Raw genomic sequence first — 25,615 nt, 5'->3', positions numbered from 1 at the left:
TATTGCAGCTTTCTCAGTATTTTCTTGCAGCAGCTCGACAGTTCTGACCGCTGAACGATATCGCGACCTATTACCTCCTAATTACCGACCGATTGTGCACGCTGCCTGAGCAGCCGGATCCGCTGGAGCTGAGAGATTGGTTTAGGAAAGAGGAGAAGAGAGAAAATACCAATAAATTAAAAAAATAAGCTTCGTGGAAAAGAAACATCTTTGTTCCACTTTAAATGCGGCTGCAATAACACCTTTTTACTGAAGACGAGAAAATCGCTCACCGTGTGTGTGCGTGCGAGCGTTCGTGCCTGCCTGCGCGAGTGTGTGTTTGCGTGCGCGTTACATTAGGTGGACACGGAGACTGCATCAGACTGGAGACACACGCCGGAACATAATAGAGAGGAGATATCGGAGCTTTCATGGTCCTTCCTCTCCCCCTGCTCACACACAGACGCCAGGACACTGATTTCGGTCGAGACATGTAGTCCCATGTATGAGCAGCCAGGATCATTTGTAGCCTTCAGCTCTCATTTTCTAGCAGCATCATCTCACGATATCGACATAATGTGGCTTTCTCTACCGGAGGGAAAATAACCAAATATGTGGATACCTACAGAAGAGGAGAAAATCGGAGTTGGTAAGTCAATTGAATTCTTTATTGCTTATTTAATGATGTTTGGTTTCTATCTTTTTTTTTAATTGACTAATAATACAGCGCTGTGATGGCAGTTTGTGAACGAGAAACACCCAATGTGTGTTCATCGACAACCCGCAGAGGCTATCCAGACTATTTCCCCCGTTATTATGCCTATTACACCCAATGAAAAACACACACACTTGTAATGGCTGATATACACGGCCAGTGACTGCATTGAAAGGGGAAATTGCGTGGGATGGTACAGCCTACAGCCCACCACCTTAAAGATGCTATCGCAGTCTATACACAACCGCAGGCATTGCTTTAGATCAGGCTCCTAGGTTGTGTGTTTTTTTGTATAAAAAACAATAAGAAAATGCGTCAGTGTAGCATTTTAGCCTTTTATTCTTATGAGCATATCTGGAGGGGGAAGAGGGGAAAAACGATTCGTGTTGAAACCACGAGGGGGCATCGTGACTGCGTCCCTCCAACAGGTGTAGGTTGGTGGAGTGGAGCCGGAGTCTACCTGTAGAAAGACATCAGCCCTAATGCTGCTGCTGCAACGACAGAGACTGCGCTGTAACAAAATACCACATTTCATCCCTACATGAGTGCACTTTGACCCAAAGGGAAAGTGCAACATCAGCATTCTCCATTCAGATTAGCTGTTTATGGAGGAAGAAAAAAAAATCAAAGCGATCTGTTTACAATCTACTCTCATATATAATAGTCAACAATTACGCCATAAGCACCAAACGGTCATCATTAAGTGACTGCCTAACCTCACTGCCACGGCCAAAGTGTCTATAGCTATGATTATCCTATAGAGGGTTTTCAATAGGGGAATGAGTCATTTCCAGATGCTCTACAGCTGTTACTCGTGCTGCCTTGCACATGATACTCCCCCCTCATATAAACGCCCACACATATACACTTTGTTTGGAGGCATTACATTGTCATCATCGTTTCATAAAGACCGCAGGATGAGAGTCCCAAATGGCAATCCATAATATCGGCTCTTGTTGTGGCTGTACAGTAATCATCTTATCTCATTCGGTCGTTTGTGTTTTTTTTTCTTCATCCACGCATCCATTGCTCCATCACAGATTCACTGCAGGTGTTTTTTTTTCATGGCGCAAATATATCAGGGTTTTAACAGGGAGGAAGTGAGGGGAAGCAACAGTTCTCCGCAGCCTCCGCAGCAGTGGAGTGACCTGGCGCTGTCCATGGTGTTGAAATGCGGGGACTCAAAGCGCCTTGAACCTACACAGTACATACTGTACATTGTAACAGCAGCCCACATTACTCTGCTACAATTTCCCCTTCGCCCTAGAGAACGTGTTGACATACTAGCTTCAAAATGTGGCAATCAAACATGTTAACTGGCAGTACAGTCCCTTTTTTCTCTCTCCTACCTAATCTGTTTTATTGCCATTTTGCATATTTCCCCATCACCAATATGAACCTGAGCTGTGGTCCTTCAGCAGCAACCAAGGCATTTATTTTCTCTTCTATTTTTAATGGGCTCTGTCTAAACAGGAAACAGTTGGACACCAGTTCATGAAACGTTAATGCCTTTCTTAGAATTGTTGCCTATTCATTATTTCCTTTGTTTATGCAGGGAGTAATATTAGTTTGTAAATCACTTGCATAGTGGCAGCATAGGCCTGGATCTGAATGTACTGTAGGGTTGCCCGGCTCTTTCCACTCTGCAACTGCACTTAATTTTCTTGAATTATTTAAATCACCAACTAATTTATACCTACTTTTCTGCCTTATTTAATAACACATTTGTAGAAATGTTGTACCCCAAAGGAAATGCACATTTTAAAATAAAAAAGGAGGTTGTTAACATTACAATAGATTTTAAAAATTAAATCGATCCTCAGTCCAGTCTTTTTAAAACGACTCTTATTTGCAAATGAGTCACTAATGGATTTCTCTCATATAACCAGTGGTATTGCAAGACTGTTTTAACACTTCTATTGGAGAGATCTCTGTCTGTAAGCCAGTACCTGCCCACATGAGAAAGAAAGCGAGAGAGAAAATTATCTGTGGCCACATGGACATGTCTCAGGCGCAAACTACTGTAGCAGTACATGAAATAATCTAGCGGGCTAGGCCACCATTATCTGAAATGGACAGCTCGAGGATCAAACGTGTTCAGGAGAGAACAAAAGATAGAGCTAATGTTCAACTGAGAGTGGGATTAGAGAGATTAATGCAGCCCAAAGTAGCATTTCTCCATGGGCTTTAGCCATGATTTTAGTTCATTTTGGTGAGCACTTGGATTCATCATGGGCACTGATTTACAAATCTCCGTAGTTCTGTAGTTTTCTGTACCTTAACTGCACTTCAAACCCCTAAAACATACCTATTGTTGCATGTGTGATCATGTAGATGGTCATTAAAAGTGGTTTTTATGTCATCATCTTGTGGCTACACAGACCCCTGCAGCTGAGTAGCGTGCCTACATTCTGTGACACTGATTTTAGATCCAATACGGTAAAATGCTCCTCTGCCTCTGTGGCAGAAATCCCTAGGTTAGCAATACTTTAGCACAGTAATGTGTCTGTGTAAGGGAGTCTGCATATAAGTCGTGCTGAACAACATGACTCAGTGGGCGAAACCCAAAGACCGTCGAGTAAATTTTAACTTTGCTGGATCTGGGACAGAACAACTCAAGCAGGGCCTTCATGGCCTTCATACTCACATTGCATTACTGAAATGGTTGAAGTATTCACTCGGTAAGCAGTTGGGCTTCAGATGTACCAATCATGAATGAGGCTGGAACTAAAAGAGAAAAGAAAACCAAATAGTCAGTTTTGTCAGTGCTGCATTTAAGATGAGTACAGTGACTATTTTATAACAGTATTTCTCAGCACAGTGGTGCCCATTTATCACCCAGTTGTTTTTGAAAAAGGAAAGCTTTTATAATCCATAATAATGTTTAATGGCAGTTTTTTGATGGCATCTTCACTCTCTGCAGAATATTTCTCCCCTGTGGACCCTTGTAGGTTTAGGTACTCTATGTGTCTCTCGCTGATTCTAACACAATGTCATCAGGCCATTCGTGCTGTGTATTAATCTTCGCTATATTAAATATAGAGGAAAAACATTTTTCAAGACCTGTCGGCAAGTACAAATATGAACGCTGGAAGGTGATACTTGTCTCCCTCATCTGCTGTAAAATAACAATATATGTTTTTGTTTATAGCTTACATATTGGAGTTGACTTGACCCTAAAAATGACAGGAAACAGGAGAGTGGAATATAAGGCAAATAGTTCAAAGGTCAACGTCATACAGAGTGGCTTGAGTACATGGAGACCGGATTTCTACAGAAAATGTAATTAACACATTCTGTCAGGATCATATTTATATTTTGTGCCTCTACTGTGACATGGTTACCTGCCTTAAAGTTCAAACAGTGCTTTATTGTTCTCATACTGCCTGTGCTGCAGCACCTCTTTTAACCCTCTAACTGAAACCAGAGCCCAGCCTGCTGTGATTGGTTAGCTGGCCGGGTCACTTGTGATTGGTCAACCTCTTAGTGATGTCCCGCCACTTAACCTTTCACGTACAATGTATTGGAGCGCTAGCCAATAGAAGCCTAGTGTTACAAAGCGATGTCACTATGTCGCAGAAGTAAGCAAAGGAGTCAAATGGAGGCGTAGCAGAGAAACTCCCTCTGGAGGGAGCTTTGGGATTTTAGCCTTTGCAAACCATTAACATGCTTTAACCTATACAACACACTAGAGTAAAGGGGAACCCCTAAAAAGCACAATAGGGACCATTTAAAAGAATATTAAGAGAAGATACAAGACACAAGCGAATGTTCCTGCATGAGGCTCATTGTTTGTGGCACTACAGCGTTCTTTTTTAACACAATAGAGAGCCTTGAATTGCCACATTTTTCTTGCAATCATCACATAAAAGCCCCTTTTACATCGTAACACTGGAGGATTCTATTAGCAAGGTGAGGGTTTTAGTGTTCACTTATAGGCATTTTAGGCATTACTGATGGTGAAGAGTGGCAACTTAGAAAATAAAGGCACAACAGAGGAAAAGCTTTCTTAATTCTCATTCAGGCTGCCTAAATGATTTTAAAACGTATTTTGTGCGCCAGTATATCTCTGGTCTCCTGAGTAAGGCTTTTTACTATGAGGCTTGATACTAACTTGGTGAGTTTTCTCCTATTATTCTCAGTATTAAGTGACCCAAGTGATACCATAGACAGTGTAAACTTCAGCGCTTGAATGTCATAACTCCTGCATAATTAAATCCAGCATGATAACTTATTTTTTTCTTCACGAGATGACGGTGGTAGTAATTACGTGCTGTTATGGAAAATCAACCCCAGTGTCTGTTCTCACTTTACACCAACTCAGAAAAACTGGATTCTTAGGAGACTGTTAAAAACGTTACCTGAAGAATAATTCAGAGCAGAAAATGAGAGTATTCTCTGATTCATAGTTCATATTTTGCCTTTTGACAATTATTACTATTAACCAGTTTAGTTAACTAAATCTAAAGCATTTATATTAATCATACTTTATACTTTATGAGGAATCCTGTCTGTCTATAAGTTGTAGTTCTTCTACTTTGTGGAAGAATGTTTCAGCTATTTGCACATCCTAGTTTTTATAGATTTGCTAAAGCTGATATTTATTTATAAAATGCATCGCATGTCTTTGCTGTAATCAACATTTTCACCAGCCAGAAGATAAAAAAACACATGTATTTTTCTTTCTTACTTGCAAACAATTTTGTTGAGTAGGAAAGTATAGGACTGAAAAAAGCAGTTTTGCACCTAAAACCTGACATTTGATATTAAAAGAGTGAATAGATGCAATTGCTAATAGATTTATGGATCAGTAAACGTATATATATATATATATCTATATATCTGATACATGGAACAATGGAGAGGTGGTGAGGTGTGAGGAAAGTGGAGGACAGCAGGAGTCTCCTGCTGTGCTTAAGCTCCATAATTCCTACCAGTGAGTTTCTGGTTACACAATAGCAGCCTTAAGATGCCATGTGGGCTATATGCAACTAAATCGAGGGACAGTCTGGACTGATATTATGTTGCTCAGCAGAAATGTTTGCTTTTGCCAACATTTCCACTGCTTGTCCCATCAGTCCTTCCAACATCCTACGTTCAACATGTTGAAGTATAAAGATGAATTTTTCTTGGTTTTTGTTTTGTGGATATGCTAATGCACTGAAGCTTTTAGTCACAATGAAAGAGTGTTTACACAGCTTGGAGGTTTTGTGAGGGTGGACTATGAAAATATGAGTCTGCTTGATGCACCCATCTCTCTCGAACATGACAAGCTCATCTTGCTCTGACATGGCCTCCGCTAAAGAGTTTTAAAATGGTGTGAGTGCAGGTTTTGCAATTCAAATGAAATAGAGGCCATTAAAGAATAGCACTCTAAAATAGGCAATACTTAGCCTTGGCTGGAAAAGAGCCCTAGGCAGATGGAAAAAAGGTGACAAGGAAGCTCTTTAAGTCTATCCATCTCTCTGACTCTAATACATGCCTAATACGCTTGACTTGAACTCTAGCGCCATGTAGCATCCATAAGCTTCGCCATTTAAAAATGCCCAGCAATCCCCGCAGCAGTTACAGTGAAGAAAGCCCTCCAGTTTGTAGATGATCTGTTGCCATAGTTACCCGCGCACAGGAACTGAGCACTCGTTGCCCTCAAACAGGCAACTGAGCCGAGCCCAAGCCCCTCCTCCTCTTCCTCCCCCTCACTGGGTCCCCTGGCTAGTTCATTAGCATAATGATTCACACCAAACTCCCCTTGAAGGGCCACAATTTGTAGGTTTAAAATCATCAGTGGAGCCCGGTCATAGTTAAACAAGTTTGTCTTTACTGAGGCTTGTATGTTACATAGATGCAGATAAAAAAAAAGGGGACTCCAGAGGCCATCCTATTGTGAAAGCCTTTACTGTGGCATCCATCCCCTGAGGAATAATCATGTTCTTAATCAGTGTTTGAGTCACAAGATGTTTCTGTGTACGGTCAAAAACTGCATGATGCTGCAAAAGCGGGTGGCTTGGAAGATTTATTATGCTAATACCGACTTATGATAAAGCAGCGTTTACTACTTAGCAGATTGTGTGGGCTCTATTTTGGGAGACAGTTCAATTAACTTAACATTCCACAAAAATCAGGCCGCTTAAGAATTAATTGCTTATTAAAATTACTACCCACTTCAGGGTGGGAGCTTGTTTACAGTTTGCTAAGCAGTGGTTCCTGTGTGTCAGTTTGTTTAGATGTTTGTGTTTAAGAGCTTATTAAAATTCTCGCTTCAACCCAAAAAGATATGCTGTGCAGAGACTTTACACTTTATACATTAGATAGAGACACAAGAAATAGGCCCCTTGCTTAATCAGAGGTCACAAAAATGACACATAGAATAGGTATGTTGTATAAAAAATTACATCACAGTCAAATAATAATATGGGTGGTGGTGGCGAAGTCCATAGGGGCTTGGCCTGGGAACTGGAAGGTCACCAGTTCAAGTCCCCGAAAGACCAAGTGCCACCGTGGTGTCCCTGAGCAAGACACTGGTTACCTACACTGCTCCCCGGGCGCCGTACATAATGGCAGCCCACTGCTCCTAACACTAGGATGGGTCAAATGCAGAGACCGCATTTCGTTGTCCTAGTACTTGTACTCTATGCAATGACAATAAAGTTGAATCTTCATCTTCATCTTCAAATAAGGTCACCATTTGTTGTCATTACTGTTGTCTCATAATAGTTTTTCTCTTTTCTGCACAGTGATCTGCAACTTCCGGTCAGCAACATGTCAGGCCCTGATCCTGGAGATTGGGGAAACTGTACAGATTCTGGAGAAGAGCGAAGGTATAAGAAATCAAGCCCAAAAAGAATTATGTGGTGGTCCTTTTCACTCAGGCCTAAATCTCCTTCTTTCTTTGTATTTTATATATTATTTATTTTTTAACTCCCTGAATAAACCTTCATACTAAAGTTAAAACAATTCCAGACTCACTATTTAAATGTGATTACTTTCAAGCAAAATAAATAAAATAAAGCATTCTGTATTTCTGCGCCAAATTTAAGGATAATCCTAGAAATGAACTTTGAAACACCATTCAAACCCTCCTGTTAGAAACATCGCTGCTTATGTTATGGAAAATAGAGTATAGTTAAGCAGTTACGTTTATAAGCAGCTGTTGATGTCCAGATCTATCACGTAGAAATGATCTGCGCCATCTAACGAAAAGAAGACTGTAGGGAAGGATTCACTTAAGCTAACACACAATACAATCCTAACATACAAGGCTGATTTCATGTAGCTTTTTTTATTTTTATTAATGGTATAACCTTTTTTTACAATACAGCCCTATACCTGGAAAGCAACTTAAATGATATTCATCCACCACACTGACTGCTACATAAGCTCACAGAAGCTTTCACAGATTTGTTTACCATTTTATGACCAATAAAACGACAAAACAGGTCAAAATAACAGTAAATCTAATTATTTGAAGGAAGTAAGTTGGCTAGCAAAGTCAAAACGGTAATGAATGACATTCAGATTTACATTTTGAGTATAAGTTCAAAGAAGGTAAAAATAAATAAAACTGCTGGAGCTTTTTACTTGTTTCAGGCAGCCTCCTTCAGCAAAATGGTTTAATGGCACATATTCCTTTAAAAATGTGTTTATTTGTGATGTAGTGAGGTTTTCTAATGTGCATTTTGCTCTTCCTTTAGGTTGGTACAGAGGCTTTTCCACCAAGAAGCCTTCTATCAAGGTAATTATAACTCCATCTAAAATTGACTGGTTCGACATTGGGTTAATTCCTGCAGGCTGCATACAATTCTCAGCATTTCAAATGTGTGAGCAAATTAATCCCATCAAAACCGGCATACTTGAAGCACAGCATAAAAATACAAAGATCTATTTGGACAAAACCGTGTACTGTAGTGCAGCAAACTGAATACGTTTGAAGAGCAAGAAACCAGATAAGTTGATGGAAAGCCAGTAATCATAGTTAAGTTAACAAATATTTTAATAAACACATTAAGAAATGGTCACTTTGCAATACAGAGTGGTCTCCACATTTTGTTTGATAGAGACCAATGTATTTTTGTGAATGATAATGTGGCGTGAGAGATGTGCATCCCAAAAATAACTTTGTCTAGACAACAAAGACATTAATGACTGATTAAGTTATTGAATGGAGCTTTGTTTGACAAAAATAGAAATCTCCTGACCTGTTTTTCAAAATGTACTTTTCATAGACACTTTTTTAACCAAGATGTTCTGACCTCATATCATAAAAACACTACGACTAATTGTAGTGCCATCTTCAAGATAAATTATACACAGCAGATACAGGGCCAAGAAAAGAGACAATTAATCCAACCTTGGTCCGAGGACCATGTCTCCTCTATCATTTATTTTATTTTTGTACAATGGCAATTTAGCATATCATCCCACAATAGCATGGAGCCATCACTGTGTTCTGTCTTACCACTGTGCTGTTTTCTCTCCTGTGCATCTCAATTTTGTTTTCCTTTCAGCCAGCAGATGGTGCAATTAGTGATCTAAAAAACACATTTTTAACAAAAAGATACATAAAATAAAACTCCAATTGAATTAAATCCATAACATTAAATACACAGTTTTCTTCAGTGTTTCCTGCAGGAGAGAAGCAGCACACACTTATTGTGGTGTTATATTTTTAAACAAGGCTGAAATAAAGTTAAGATGGAGGGCATTGAATCCACTTCACAGTTTCTGCATGCAGCATCATTATGATAAATCCCACTCAGTAAGTAAGGACCATTGGTGCAGAACTAAGACTAATACAGCCCCATCACTGCTAAAAGAGATCAATACTCTGCACTGCAATAAGTGGTTATTATATACGACTGACACATCTGCTTCTTATAGGATTGATTCTTCAGTAAAGACTGTTTATGAGTCCATCCTTGACAACCTGTAGCAGAGCCCGATAGCCATTACACAAACAATTGTATCATCAAAAACAAAAATACCAGATATATTATAAAAAAACATAAGAGCCGCAGGTAATTGTTTGCCATGTCCACTCTGCTCTTAAAATAAAATGTCAGAAGCTGAAGTGTTATGTGATGGTGCTGTAATGTTTTAAAAGAAGCACAAAAGCTGTCCAGTCCTGGTAAATGTACGTGTTAGTGGCTACACGCTGTCCTTCCCTACTCTCATCAGCTATTTACAGTTCTTACTAACACCCCTCCATTTTGTTATGTACTCTACTGCCCACATTAAATCGCCCCCATACTCTCTCTATGCTGAGAGGAATTAGTTTTGCTCACTGTGGCCAATTCTTCACATCTGGCAGATTAGAATAAGAAAGATGAACTGCAAGGGTGGCACTTGGCACCCCTCAGTCTCTCGTGCCCTTCCCTTGCTAAGCCAATCCACAATAGGGCTCATCATCTCTGTGGTGTGTGTGCACGCAGTATCATTTATTGTCTGCATGTCAGCACACAGCATAGCAGAAATAGTCTAAAAACATATAATGGAAGAGTGAGCAAGCGTTTCCTTCAAAATATAATGAGTCGCCAGCAGAACTGTATCTAAACTTTACGGTATTCAACCACATACAACACAATACTGTACACTTTGGTTACATGTTGCAGGAGAATTATGAACGTGATCCTGTCACACTCTGTAACATCTCTGCTCCCTCCTCTCTGTCCACAGGGGATTTTCCCAGTCAGCTATGTCCACTTGAAGAAATCCACAGTGACCAACAGAGGGTAAGTCGTTTGATGTTTTAGTTTAGCTTTGCACAGTGTCATAATTAGAGATGCGCTTATCCAACTTAGTTTGATGGATGTACCCCGCCGCCATACAGGCACCAACATAGGATTAAAAAAACAAAAGAGGAAGACTGAGTAGCAAATAAAAGTCTGTGCATTCACAAGGGTGCTCCTGTGAAGGATGCACGTCAACACATATATTCTGGGATGTTGGAAAGATCTATATACGTCACCGATACTCATTTGTTGTTACATAAAGAACTTATTGACATGCAAGGCAGTATCAACACTACCCAACATGCACAGCTACGAGTAAACAAAACGTGCCTTTGAATATGAAATACATGCAACGACAGACTAGTTCGACTAGTTTTCGGTTGGCAGTTTGATAAAACAGCAATCGATAGATTGTATTTGGCCACTAAAGGCTGTGTTTCATACTAGTTAGCGAAATGAGTAGAGTAATAATATCAGTGTATTGAAATGTAAGGTATTTAAACTTTAATATCACAATGTAAAAGTACACACAACATAATTGTATATTTTATCCTGGTCACCCACCCGTACAACAAGTGTCGATCACATTAAGATTAGAGTGAAGGGAACGCCTTTGCACATGCAAGAAACCTAATCTTGAATTGGTTTATTATTGAGTAGACACATAAACAAAACTAAAAGAGCGTGTTGAATTGATTTAGTGCAGCTCAAAATACTGAAGACAACATCAGCGGTGGTTTCTCTACAGTTCCATCTCTACCATTGAAACATAAATTAAGGATGATATGAGCAATGTTAGAAACAATTCTGTTTGTTCTGTACTGGTCAGGAGCACTTCTTCACTTATTACACAGGGAGTATGAGGCAGATACATCAATGTGGTAATCTATAAGACTCGTTGGACAGTCGATAACATGTATGCATGCTCTCTCACACACAAATGCACACAGATGCACACACAGTGGAGGTCATCCAAAGTTTCCATCACAAAAGCCGGCCACTGATGTATTGGCTAGAACAAAAGTGAAGACAAAAACAGGCAGCAGATCTCTTTATCAGCCTGAACTCATGGAGGTTAAACCCACATACTGGGAGCTGTGGCTCAGTGTGGACTGGGAGTTTGCTGTTATATCACCACCTTCCAGTTGAGCTACCACATAGCAGGAGGATTGTCGTTAACTCTCAAACAATTAAAAGTACACACTTAGAAATCCACATTATTATAGTTCTGCGCTCCAGGAGTTGCACTTTGGGAAATGTGTTTTGCTGTCTCATGGAGTTAATGAGGTGACACACCTTCAGCATATCTGTGGTTCTCCCAGAGCATCCATGCCACAGACAATAAACCTGAGTCATGGAGTAATGGTTGGAGATGCTTCCCTTGATGCAAAAATCAATGATACAGTATTAAAGATAATTCTTTCAGAATAGGCCGGAGCTTAGTGAGCAAAGTTTCACAAGAGAATGAACCTTGGTTTAGTGTTGCTCTATGAGTGTAGTCACTCAGGAAGGATGTGTGTTGTGTTTTTTCACTGGAGTGCTCTACCTCTGTTCCTGACTGCAACCAGATCATATTCTAACTCTTCATGAGATTGCTCTTTTTATCGTTTCATGCTGTTACTAATTTAAAAGCTGGCCTGAAGCAGTGACATTAATACCTGCTGTATTTTGTCAGTTTTGAGCATGTTAGTTGCTTAACATTTAAGAAGTAATCAGTTACTTGTACTGCACTAACATTACTCAGCTCAGCATTAGCTCCTGTTTTGTGCTCTCATACTCATGTACATGTTTTTTTTTGCCGCAGGCTGTGTGAGACGGTGGTGCCCCTGGAGGACCCTATCATCACAGAGACCACCTCCACACTGCAGGAATGGGGGGTCTTGTGGAAGCAGCTCTATGTGGTCAGTAGCACTATATTACAATACATCTCAGTCATCCTGAAACAAAACACCAAGCAATAAATGTGAGACTAAATCTAACACATTTGCAAGTGAGTTTGGAGAAAAAGAAATTGCATCCATCATTGTTTCATTTCCGTCACCCTCTGGGGGTTTGGTGGAACAATCTTTTCCAGTATGTTTTTTCTTCCTTGCACCTAATTAAACACTGTGTATAACCAGCAACTATAGTGAATAGCCCAAAGATACAGTGCACACATACAGTGAAAGCCCCTTTATTTCCCATAGCTTGTCGTTCTAACTGCCAGCCTACATTTTCATATACTATCCATGTAGGAACAGGAATGGCTGTTGGCCACAGATAATGGCCTGCAGACCTGTCGCATGCAATTTCATGCCGTGTCATTCAGTCATTGATTGATTTAAGCCTCCCTCTCGTAGTTTGTGCATCATCTTAAGATCCAGCTCTGCTCGCCACCTTCAGTCAGCCTTTACTTGCCCGGGCAAAAGTGATTACTGGAAACCTAAAGCATTCTTAATCCTGCTATGTGTCGAGGGGGCAGGCAGAAGTGGTTGGTAGGGTTTGGAGTTTGGAGCTGAGTAGATACATTGCGGATCTGGCAGCAAGTTTTTACATAACCTCTCACTGAGGACTGCTCATGCTCTGAGCAACTAAGGAGCCGGAGGAGCTGGTGTAGTGATGTAACTTTCTCTGAAGCCTGACTAATGTGAAGCGCTGATTTAACAGAACCCGTTTTGGTGCTCACCCCCTGTGTGATATGGGCCATGTTGCCACAGTTGCATCCATAATAATAGGATGTAGCATTGGCTAAATGTTGTTACATTTCACCTTATCGTTGCCAATTACAATTCATGGTATAACTTCAGGGAGCAATGGCCTAAGCATAACTGTGTATCTGTTTTAATGTACGTAATTAGCCCCGCAGAATAGACACCCGAAAGGGCTCATCAACCCTGAAAAAAATCTTTGTTTTCCTGCAGCCTTTGAGAACATGGAGGGCTTATCCTCATTAAATTTACATCTGCAATGTGGTGCTGCTTAATCTTTGCATTTATGTAAACAAACCTGGGTGGTAATGTGACTTGTCATGCCATTAGGGAGAACAGAAAATGCCTGAATTAAAAGTGTTGTCCTTGGTTTACGACAAATAGTGATGAAATTCATTACCATGAGGAGGTCAAAGCAGACCTGCAAGGGGAATTTTTGTTGTTGTTTCATTAACAATAGCAGTGCGCCTTAAATGTCAGTAGCATCACACATTTGTTCATACCTGCATGACTGGCAAGGAGTGATTTCTGTCTTGATCTTACTTTGACTGAATAATAAAACATCAGAGTGTGATATCAGAGCACAATCTGCGAGTAACCTCTTATTTTCTCTCAGTTTCCAGTCCTGTAGTTAAAGAGGGAAATTAATAATCTCTCAATAAATGATGAAGCAGAAGAAGATCACATATCCTAACAAAGCCTTTTTTTGGATGCTTCAACAGAAACATAAGGTGGATCTATTCCATAAGCTGCGTCATGTGATGAATGAGCTCATCGACCTGCGCCGGCAGCTGATCCAGGGTCACCTCGCCCAGGATCAGACTCGTGAGATCAAGCGGCACATCACAGTACGACTCGACTGGGGCAATGAGTGAGTGAATCTTGTACTGAGTGAATTATATTGAGATTGGCTGCACACGGAATACAATATTTCCTTGGCACTGGAGAGATCTACAACACCGGATGAGTGGGTGCGGAATAACATTCTCTATGATGTAATTTTATGGTCATTTAGCAGATGAGTGAATCTCAAGCGGCTTAAAGTCAATGCTCATCCCCCTGGAGGAACTGTAAAGACATATTCCTACTGTTGCCAGTTTAAAATTCCATCAAACTCAACTGTGACAGGCATCCATAACAGATACAAGATATGAGGGATCCCTCTCAGCTGACACAGCACTCTATATGGAGCGACTGTCTGTCAGTTTATTATAAAATAATTGCACATGCAAGAACACCAATATTTAGTTTAACTATTATGTGTTAATGTAGAAGAAACACCCAGAAGTGGAGCCTGAAATTCACTGTATTCTGTTCACCATGCGAGTTGAGGTCACTGCTTTGTAGTGCACACTGACCTGAGAGATGTAGTGATCTAATTTCATGGTTAAAAGATCGCAGCAGCCCTGATAGCATGTATTGAGGCTGCACAATTCAGTTTGAAATACAAAAGCATGAACCAGAGGTGTAAGGAAAACACTGAATCTATATACTTTTTGGAGTGTCTCTTAATTTAACAAATCTTTAACATACTCATATTTGAGTGTTTAAGTCATGTTTAAACCCATTAATCCAAAATCCACTTCAAGATCCAAATACTTTCGAAATTGCTAAAAATGGACCGTTGATGGTGCTGCCATTAAAAAAAACAGTGAGGATTCAAACTGTAGCTGTTAGTCCTTGAGCAAACGGATACAGATAGCTGTTTATATAAGAAAAGGTTAAGTAGTTGTAAGTATAAGCATTTCCACTTAATGAGCATAATACTAACTTCATGAGGCATTATTGGAGTTTAAACTAACTAACACTGTCTAATGTTGATGATGAAAATAAATGTCCAAAAATGAATTAGAGGGGCCCTTTTGTACTATTTTTTAGGTTCATATTTATATTGTATGTTTCTGCTGTGAAATTGTTACCTGCTTTAATGTTCAAAGAGTGCTTTATTTTTCTCATACTGCAGAACCTCTTTTCACCCTCTATCTGAAACCACAGCCCATTCTGCTGTGATTAGTGAGCTGGCCAACTCGCTTGTGATTGTTCCGACTCTTAGAGATGTCCCGCCCCTTAGCCTGTCACGTACAATGTGTTGGAGCTCTAGCCAAAAGAAGTGCTTTGGAAGTAAAAAAAGGAGTGTGGTAGAGAAACTCCCTCTGGAGAGATCAAAGAGATTTTAGCCTTTGCAGACCATCTCCATGCACAGAAATCCGTATAACAATACAGAACCCTAAAAGGATTATGGGACCCCTTTAAATAAAAAATGGCATTTAAAATTTTAGATTTTTTTTGGTTGAAAACTAAATGAAATACCTAAGTGAATGTTAGAAGGCATGGTTATAAAGTGTTGTATTAGGATTTTATTAGGCTAGATTATAAATTGGTGAAGAGACACCTTTGGACTACTCATATTATCTTTAAAAGCTGTCTCAAAACCTGCAAGAATGTATTTTGAAAGGCTTAACATTCAATATATTTTAACTTAGAGCTGTAATGTGACATTGTTTGATGTAGAACCACGTTTTTTATCCTGCCTTCTTTGTCATACACCTCTTATCCCGCTTTCTCCAGGCACCTCGGCTTAGACCTTGTTCCCAGAAAAGAGTTTGAAATGGTGGATCAGGATCAGATCAGCATATCAGAGCTACACAAACTGGTATGTAGGGTGGGAATATTTTTCAGCCAGTGCATGCTGTAGAAGTTCAACACATGAATTATTAAAAACAATAAATGAATAAAGTAAATGTGCACTCTATGAAGGATATAGGAGTAATGAAAAGCAACTTTGCAGCATTCACGTATATTTTGTAAAGATGTATTATAATGTCTCAAATGATGCAACTATGAGCTATTTCGGTAGCTTTTTTTCTATGCTGACGTAGTTTTACATACAAGAACATGTGGTTGGATGTGTATGGGTGTGTGAATGTACCGATTATCAAATCATCCATAAGAAGGTGACTCACAAGAGGGAGCACGATTCAGCTGTCGGAGTTGCCTCATGTGACCTGTTCTTTATGCTTATCTTACCGCCATATTGAGTGTGTCCTTTTTCTTCCATGCACGTGACTCTCACAGGCGTGATTGCCAGCTAGCAATGCGGACATAATGCAAGGCGACAGTCCTAGGTGAGGCTAGGGGAAAATATATACAAATTAATATTTTAGCATTTCTTTTAAAAATAAGTTACTTATTTTAGTCTTGGTTGCTCTAATCCACCAATTAGACTTGAGATACATTTTTGTGAAAAAAATATTCCTGAAATGTATTTTGTTTTCAATGACATGGGACTTTTAAACGTCTCCACGCACACAGTGAGGAGACTTACTGAGGCAGATACTATTTTAGAAATATGCCATTACATCACTGATGTTATGAAACCTAATGTAATACTGCTGGAGACTGTTATCTAGGAGGGAGATCCTTTCTGGTCATAAGTCGAAGCTCCATATGCTGATCAAAACTCTCTCCAACTGCCCCGCAGCCTCACATTATCCTATTGCTACGTTTCTCAGCTCTGCACGCAGATTGTTTGTGCACTAAATGCTTTGTCCGGTAACAAAAGCGAGCTCTCTCTTGCCAAAAAGCATCCTGACTCTGTCGATGAAAGTGAGCTAGTTTTTTGGCAGAGCACACGGCCTTGGCACTTCTTCAGGTAGGAGAGTAGAGGAGTTCTTTCAGGCTGCTGAGCAAAGAGGTGTGTGTGGGCGATACTGGCTTTGTCCTCTCCTCTCCCACACGCTCACGTTTTCCCTCATGTGGGCTCCTTTTAGCGCTGCAGGATCAGTAGTATAGCACCTCGGCTACGTACGTAGGTGCAAATTGTCAGATATGAAGCATCGACAGAGGCAACCCACAGGTAGTGTGTGTCTGAAGCTGCTTAAGGTAAATAAGTTCAAAGCTGTGTGGGACGAATAAAGGATGGACCGAGTGATCTAACATCTTTCCTTTGAACTTTGCTCTTTTTCAGCATGTATCGAGCAGACACTGTGGTCAGCAAAGCACAAACCAGGTATAATCTTTTCAAAGATGTTTGTTTTCTAAATCATCAGAGCCCTTTATGATGTGTCAGTCCCTTCATCTGTTAATTTATACTTCTGTCTGTACACTCTGTACCATGTCAGTATTGAAATGTCGGGGCACTCTGGCTCTGACACTATCACTATAAGACCTGCGGTTCTAGCAATTTATTTTGTTGCATTGAGCACAAGAGCTTGCAGGGTTAAAAGCCCTTGATGTAAAAATTACAAGGTGTCATTGCTATGCTGCATAAGAACCTCACACTTATGCTGCGATTGTGAGGGTTGATTTACCCTGGGATCACATATTCTACAAGATGTATGTAATTTCATTTGTGTGGAAACCAAGGACTTGTTGCATATGGACTCCATACATTTAAGTATGGAGTTCCCCCTAGTGAACCCCATAAAGGCTAACATTAGGCTCAGGTTTACTGAGGCCTTAAAAGCAGAATTGTCTGTCTATTAAATATGAAGCTGCCACATGATATGCATAATTCACAATAGTTGTCATACATCCTATAAATAGAGAACTTTACATCACAGTAGCGCACCCCCTGCACCCCCTTCAGCCCCAAACAACAAAAACAGAACCACCACAGCTGCAGTTTCCATCATTCATTCATCGTTTCATGTAACCTGCATTTCTGCAAGTTTACTGGAAATAGCATGTACATGGGACAGGATGAAGTACACTGTAGGGCATATATGAATGAATTATTCACCTCTTACAGTACGCCCATTGATCTGCTAAATAGGCGTATCTATGCACAGAGTGGCAGGTACTCGGCCTCAATCGCAATAAGGACCAGCCTTCTTAACGGTCACTTTCCTCTTCGTTCCCAGGGTGACAGCACGAGACAGCGCCATGGTGACGGTTGCCGTGTCCCTGTGTCGCACCACCTCTTCATCAACCTGAAGAGCTTTACTTACAACAGCATCAGCGAGGATGCAGACGTCTTCTTCTCTCTGTATGACACTCGGGAAGCCAAACAGATCAGGTACTGGCGGGGGGACTGTCAGTGCACTCATAACCAAATGATCGCTTGATGCAAACTGCATGCAGGCGAGGGCGAGCACACGCATATGTCCGCACACTATGTCTGACCAGCAGATTGATGGAGGCCTTCTGCGGTTGACACACACTCTGAAACTGTCAACTGGCTTTTTTGTAGTGAGAAGTTCATGGTGAAACTGAACAAAAATGGAGGACCAAAGAACCCAGAGAAGGTTGATCGTCTGTGTGCTCTCTTCACGGTAACATAGGTTCCCTTCAGGTCTTTAATATACAATAGATATTGTGTATTTGAAATACTTATGGATCACTTTTCATCCCATTTCTCTTTAGGACCTGAGCAGTAAAGACTTGAAGAGGGATCTGTACATTGTTGCACATGTCATAAGAACTGGTAAATATAGTACAGTGTTTAATGACAAAGATCTTTGGTGCTTATGTTTTAGCGCTTCCCTCCCCTTGCTGTTTCCAGGTCGTATGCTGCTGAATGACTCAAAGAAGGGCCCCCCTCATGTGCAGTACAGACGACCTTATGGCTGTGCCGTTCTTGCCATGAGTGACGTTTTCCACACGATCACAGACCTTAAAGAGGAGAAGGACTTTGTGCTCAAAGTTTACACGTGAGTTAAACCTGAGCTCTTCTTGATTCTAATTACAGCCACTCTAAAAACTAATTTTTCTGGTATTTAAAGTGTGAAACAGAATATTATTTGTATACAGATGTCAGTGTAACTGCCTAGTAGAAGTTTCATGGCTTCTTCACTTTTGGAAATAGAGTTAAAGAGTCTATGCAGTGAGGCGGGAAATGTGACTGTTCTGCAAATGCCGTGCATGACAACCTAGTTCTTCAGTGTTGATGCCTGGTGTGTTTTGACCAGAATGATAATGAAGTGTCCTCTGGAAAATCAATAGCTGCTCACCCTGGGCCCGAGATAGGGCACTTGGCGTGTTGTGAATCTGGCTGCTTCTGTTAGGCTTCGCCACAGAGAGCCTCTCCTGTACGCCAGCCAACCCAGAGAAGGAGGGAGACACAGAGAAGGAGAGGGGAAGAGACCGAGGGAGATGACACTTAGATAATTGAGCAAAGTTAGAGGACAAAGAAAAAAAAAACAACACCAAGCTCAGCACTTTCTCTTGTCAGTCAACAGTTAGGATGCCTCCTTGTATCTGCAATGTCCTCCCTAGTGTCCGTTCCGGGTCAAAGGTCATTCATGCTCTCTGCCACACTGTTGTGTGTGACATTTTTCACGTGTTGTATTTTCCAGGATAACTTTACAGCTCAGTGTGAAATAAAGATTTCTAGAATAGAAAGCTGTCATTTATATTGGACTCCTCTGCCTAGGCATAGAGCTCTTCCCTTTCAAAAGCAAGCAGTGATTCAGTGCTGAGCTGTCTCCAAACTGTCGGCTCCTATAATGCTCCAGTCTGTGCATTTCCCCATGCCATCCCAGGGGCCTACGGGCCCACAGTAATGAAAAAGGCTGGTAGAGAGCTGGCTGTCAGGTTTGCTTAGTGAGCTGTGCATTTGGGCTAATGTGCTGCTTGATAGCACCTCCCCCTGCTGCTACCTTTTCTCCAGGAGGAAATCGGCTCTGGGACACATGCTGTTCATGTAGTCCCCATGCACACAGTCCCAATCCCTCCATCTGGACCCACTAATGGGTGCGTTGTTAACAGCCCCACCCAACTGTCTCTCTCTACAGATGTAACAATGAGAACGAATGGCACCAGATACAGGAGAACATCATCCGCAAGTCCAACACCAAGTACTCCGCTCCCAGCACCAACTATGGTAAATATGCCGCCTCTACTGATCTGTTTCCTGGTTGTTCTCCCAATGATAAGATGCACACCTGTTTTTCTTTTGGTTAGAATTTAAAGAGAAGAAAGAAATCATTTGTTGCTAATGTTTTTAGTGAAATCAGTTCACAGCAAGTACGGAGGTGGGGGGAGGTCTTGGGCCAAGGGCAGGTCATGTGACTGCTGATATATTATATATTGTCTCAAGAGCAGCATATGCATTAGTGCTTTGGTATCTAGACATACAGACAATTATGGTTGTATTTCGTCAAAATGTGAGAGCTCATTTCATTTGCTCATAGCCTTTAATATAACCTTTAAAAAATCGTCTCTCTAAAAGAAAAAGTGTCATGATGCTGTCTACAGTGTTATAGGCACTATTTCCTTCTCAGAACCCAGGTATGATGATTATTCTGAGAAAACAGGACATTTCTATATCCTTTTTAATGTGTGTCAACACAACAGAGTAGAGAAAAGCAATTTCCCTGTAAGGGATTAATAAAAGTATGTCTTCTTCTTCGTCTTCTTCTTCTTCTTCTTCTTCTTGCCATGAACACAGACTTGTGCTCCTGGCCAAGAAATAGACTTAAATTGTCCTTGGTTAAGCTTAGCAACTTTTTGCTTTAGCTTTATATTTAAAGGATAACTAAGACTCTGACTTCAATATTCTAAGCTAACTATTGGCAAGAAAGTAAATAGTGCTGCGAAGAGGACTGTAAAAACTAGCAAAAATATTTCCAATAATTAGGAAGTGTTCCTTTTAATATTCTGGACAAAAACAGACATGACCCCAATATTAATTTATCAAGCAATGTTTTTACAGTTATGGATTATATGAAACTATACCCTCATATCCGTGAATATAAAATAAAGACTTCACAGTCCGTCACCCACCCCTAACTGTCACTGTGATAATAATCACCTTAAGAATAAAACACTTCAGCTCAGCCATTGAATTTGATCCTTTGAAAGATAATGCCAATCACTATTTTCTTGGTTCCATTAAAAAATTAATTATTCAACATGGCCTCACTGTAGGCGTGATCTCTCCACTTCACTATTACTCTTTTTTTATGAGCATCTCACAGTTTGATATATGACTCATGCCTTACAAAAATCTGTCACTAGATTTCTGTGGTAGCCATATTTTTCTTATTTCTTTGCGTATTTTCACGACACAGTTTCTCCTCCCTCCCTCTGTTGTCCCTGGCTTCGATCACATCTCTCCATCCTCTCTCGTGTCTGTCTTTTCCTCCCCCACATTCTGACTAATGTCCTTTAAATATCCCTCTTTCCCTCCGTTTTCCCGCCTGCCTTCTTCTTCGCCCCTACGCCTGCTTTCCCTTCAATTTCACATTCCCCACACCTCTTCATTTGCCTTCCCCCCCCCCATTTTAACACACACATTTGCCCACTCTTGCCCCCAGGCCTCATAATTTCCCTGCAGCTGCTGCGAGGTGAGCTGGAGCAAATCAGACGGGAGAACCAGGCAGTGTTCAACAGGGCCCTGGCACTCACACGTAAACTGGGTTTCCCAGATGTCATCCTGCCAGGTAAGGAGGCAGAGATCAGTGGGCGGTAATGGGGACAGAGGGGTTCAATGAGGAGGTGGAGACCAGAGGCCAGATGGCTTGGAGGAATGAAAAGAGGGTACGGTCACAGATCAGGGTACAGGAGATGCAGATGAAGGAGGACAGGGATAGGGCAAGGAGGACGGGGGTGAAAGATTAAATAGAAGAAAACAGCAGGAAACAGGAAGATGTAGGAAAGAGCAGAGTGTGGCGCCAAGGAAGGTTAATTTATTTATCTGCTGTATTTAAGCACATCTTTGAGGTACTTACACTTCAGTATTTCAATTTGATGCTACTTTATAGTTGTGGTCATTTTTTTAATGTTACTTTCTAGTTACATTGAAAACATTAAGTCAAATAACTAAATATAATACAATATTTGTACGATCTGATTCAAATCTGCTCCAATAGTTATGGGACCTTGTTTGACCCATGCTTAGCCCTTGCACCAAGTTTCCTGAAAATATGGCCCGTAGTTTTTCTGTAATCATACTGACCAACAAGCAGAACAGATACTGAACTAAAAATATAACTTATATTACTGAGGTAATTAAAACTCAAATGACTAGGGCAGATCTTTGTTTCACTGCATCACTAATTTCATGGACCTTCAGAATTGTCTTCGACCCTTTTCAGAGGACCCACGAAAGGGAAGATTAAAGTACCCGGCTGTGTATAAAGTTTATACATGCATCAGTATTACCAAGTAAGATTATGAGTTCAGGGCTTTTACTTGTAATGCTATATTTCTTAAATGGTTTTATTGTTACTGGTACTTCTTCCACCACTAGTGTTTAGGAGGCTCTCGGATTTGTCACTCCCGACAATATTTTTGTGAGATCTGCATTTAGGTCAGGTGCTGAGCAACTTATGAAAAGCAGAGGTCTTCAAAGATATCTCAAGGAGAGGGAGAGAGAGAGAAAATCAGAGGTGTGTGTTTATTTCGGTATATTTCATCAGATATCATGGCTCTGCTTTGTGTCTACTGAGAATGTATGATGCTCTCCTCTCCTCTCCTCACTGCTCCTCTCCTCTACTTTCCTTTTTTATCCTCTCCTCTCCTCTCCTCTCCCCTCCCCTCTCCTCGTCTCCTTTCCTCTCCTTTCCTCCTCTCTCCTCTCCCATCCCATCCTCTCCTCACCAGTTAGCCGGAATTACCTCCCAATATCACCTCTTGTGACTCATGCGTCCCCAAGGAAATGACTTGGATATAAATAACTATAATCTGATTTTATAAATAACTGCAATATCTTCCTCCGCTGTTGCCACTGATATTTATTGCATTAAACACTGACCTCACAAAAGGTGCTGAGGCAGCCATGAGCTACAGTGTATTACAGCTCAGCGGGGTCATTTCTCCTCAACTAGAACAATGACGTGTGGTGCACATCTTAGTCTTAATTTATGCCGACCACTCGCAGTTCATCTGTGGAGCAGACACTGACATGTACATTATTCCTAAGTATGAACATCGCCAAGACAGGACACATGTTTGTTCTAATAGTCTCCTGAGATGTCTATGTCGTGTTTGGACTTTAGCTTAAAGCTCAAGATTTTGCGCATGACTTCGTAGTTAGTGTGTCAAGCTTAAAGGAGCACTCCGCAGATTTAGCATTGCACTCCTAAAACACCGTTGCGCTCAAAAGGACAAAAATGGATGCAACAGAGCCAGAAATATATATATATATATATTTGTTCTATTAATTGTTGTCAAAACCTGATGCCTACGTTACAAATAATGCAATTTGATGCAGACAGTTTGGAGCAGAGATTAGGGTTTTGTGCTAGCAGCTGTTAATGTATCATAGAGCTGAGATGAGGAGCGAGCTACAGAGGTTAAGTAAACTTCACATATTCCTCCACCATTGATGTGAGGAGGGCTGTGATTTTGTGAATAATCTAGAACTATAATTATTTTTCCCATAAACCACTATCAAAAGATACGTATTTTAAGCTGTTGACAAAAAAAACCAAACCTAAACTGAACAAAGTCAGTCATTAATATTTAACAATGGAAGTTTTATAATTGTTAACCCTACCCAAATTCTATAAAATATATTTTCATTTGTGGGATGGATCATCCTTTTCCAGGCGTTAGGCTGCGAAATGAAAGCAAGCACTTCTGGCCTCTGTGAGCAATTTGAATTCAGCTGACTAGGCGCCATCAACCTCCAGCTATTTTAACTTAAAAACTTTTTTTCCCCCAACCGACAGGGCAGTAGTACTCACCCGACTTTGATGTGTTGGTAGAATTTTCTTTCAGTAACATTTCCCCCGTGTATTTGTCTAAGGTGACACACGCAACGACCTGTATCTGACCCTGGAGAAGGGAGAGTTTGAGAGGGGCGGCAAGAGCGTCCAGAAGAACATCGAAGTCACGCTCTATGTACTTTACGCCGACGGGGACACACTCAAAGTATGACACATATGCACATGAGTTAATGAGTATAACCTTTCTCCCATACTTCCTTCTGTGTCATAACTAATTTGATATGTCATTAACAGTATACTGTATGTCACTAAAAACAATCCACTGTGCTGCCTTTCTTCCCAGGACTGCATCAGTTTGGGCAGCGGCGAGCCCAGCTCCAGCGAATATCGGTCTTTTGTCCTCTACCACAACAACAGCCCTCGCTGGAGTGAGATGGTCAAGCTGCCCATTCCCATAGATCGTTTCAGAGGATCCCACCTACGCTTCGAGTTCAGACACTGCTCCAGTGAGTCACTAATGCAACCCAGTGGCAGTCATCCCTCAGCGTATGAGTTTATTCGGACAGATTGGATCACGCTCTGAGTTATACAAGTAGTTGGGCGTTGTAGATACAGTATGATGATGCATGATACTATGATGTGCTTCTTTTCAGCTAAAGACAAGGGAGAGAAGAAACTCTTTGGCTTTGCGTTCACTCCTCTGATGAGGGAGGATGGGACCACACTGTCAGATGAAAGCCATGAGCTATATGTGTATAAGGTATGTGCAGGTTTATTATTTATTAGTTTTATTCCACTCATGGCAATTATTTAAAAAACATGTACACTTTAAGCAAGTGTTTTTGTAGCCCATGATGGAAAGAAGCAGGGAGAAGGACGTCTTATTTGTCCTGCCCCTCACTCAAAATGTAAATGTCCTTATCTATTTATTGCTCATCCTCTGAATTTAGAACAAATCATTTTGGTATATTTCTGGTAGTATTATGTTTATTGCTTTATGCACACATAGTAAAGTCTGTCGCTCAGTTCAATGTTAAAGTTTTAACACACATATTAGAAATACAGTGTTCTCTATCAACTATCAAAACGATGCATAATGTCATCATGGTTGTTGTTATGTAACAATATTAACAAGACACACTTCGCTGTCTCTTTAACGATGACCTTTTGTGTCTTGAACTTTTAAATTAAAAGTCACCCAGCTGTGGCGGGGCGTCTCGTGCTGGGTGTCAGCTGCTGCCAGCTCTCTGTTTGTCTTCATTGTGTTTTCTCAGCAGTGGACCCTGGGTCATGATGTGCTCTGCCAACATGTAATTAAATGCACCATCCATTTTCTCTGCTCTATTTCACTTAAAACATGTACGGTATATACCATGTGATAGCTGAGCAACCCCAGAGAGACTGATCAAACAGTGCCATTTAAAGTATTGTTCAGGACTGTGAACCCTGTTCATGAAGGACCAATGCAGTTAGAGAATTGTCTTAATATTTCAAGCATGACATAATCAACCAAAAGGATGCAGATTTTCATTCTGTAAAATTTAGAAGTGAAGTGCAAAAATACAGTTGCCTTTTACTGGAAAAGATAATGTGCTGCATTTATCTATCATCAATCTAAAAACCGTAGAAACCTTTTGTGTGGGCGCACTTGTGGCTTTCTGGATAGAGAGTATACCATTAGGGTCCTTATGGCAGCGGCCTGGGAATGGCATTTCATCCCCTCTCTTTCCCCTGTCTGTCTGTCTGTCTGTCTGTCTGTCTGTCTGTCTGTCTGTCTGTCTGTCTGTCTGTCTGTCTGTCTGTCTGTCTGTCTGTCTGTCTGTCTGTCTGTCTGTCCGTCTGTCCGTCTGTCCGTCTGTCCGTCTGTCTGTCTGTCTGTATTGTCTGTCTGTC

The 25,615-nt window shown here is 40.8% G+C and overlaps 1 protein-coding gene across 1 annotated transcript in view; it reads left to right on the top strand.

Moving 5' to 3' along the window:
• Positions 1 to 115: 115 nt before the first annotated feature.
• The window catches only part of LOC134872430 (dedicator of cytokinesis protein 3-like), a 44,285-nt gene continuing 18,785 nt past the window's right edge, over positions 116 to 25,615 (top strand). Inside the window, 17 exon segments of the mRNA XM_063895722.1 lie at positions 116 to 628; positions 7,429 to 7,512; positions 8,386 to 8,426; positions 10,367 to 10,422; positions 12,227 to 12,323; positions 13,832 to 13,980; positions 15,678 to 15,762; positions 17,077 to 17,118; positions 17,972 to 18,126; positions 18,301 to 18,382; positions 18,474 to 18,534; positions 18,613 to 18,760; positions 19,844 to 19,932; positions 21,368 to 21,493; positions 23,803 to 23,927; positions 24,066 to 24,228; positions 24,376 to 24,482. Coding sequence (XP_063751792.1) covers positions 592 to 628; positions 7,429 to 7,512; positions 8,386 to 8,426; positions 10,367 to 10,422; positions 12,227 to 12,323; positions 13,832 to 13,980; positions 15,678 to 15,762; positions 17,077 to 17,118; positions 17,972 to 18,126; positions 18,301 to 18,382; positions 18,474 to 18,534; positions 18,613 to 18,760; positions 19,844 to 19,932; positions 21,368 to 21,493; positions 23,803 to 23,927; positions 24,066 to 24,228; positions 24,376 to 24,482 — 1,647 coding nt within the window. The 5' untranslated portion in view covers positions 116 to 591.

This window comes from Eleginops maclovinus, chromosome 1, assembly GCF_036324505.1.
Source record: "Eleginops maclovinus isolate JMC-PN-2008 ecotype Puerto Natales chromosome 1, JC_Emac_rtc_rv5, whole genome shotgun sequence".
Lineage (NCBI taxonomy): Eukaryota > Metazoa > Chordata > Actinopteri > Perciformes > Eleginopidae > Eleginops > Eleginops maclovinus.
Note: the sequence above shows the minus strand (reverse complement) of the source record. Positions and strands in the feature narration are given on the sequence as shown.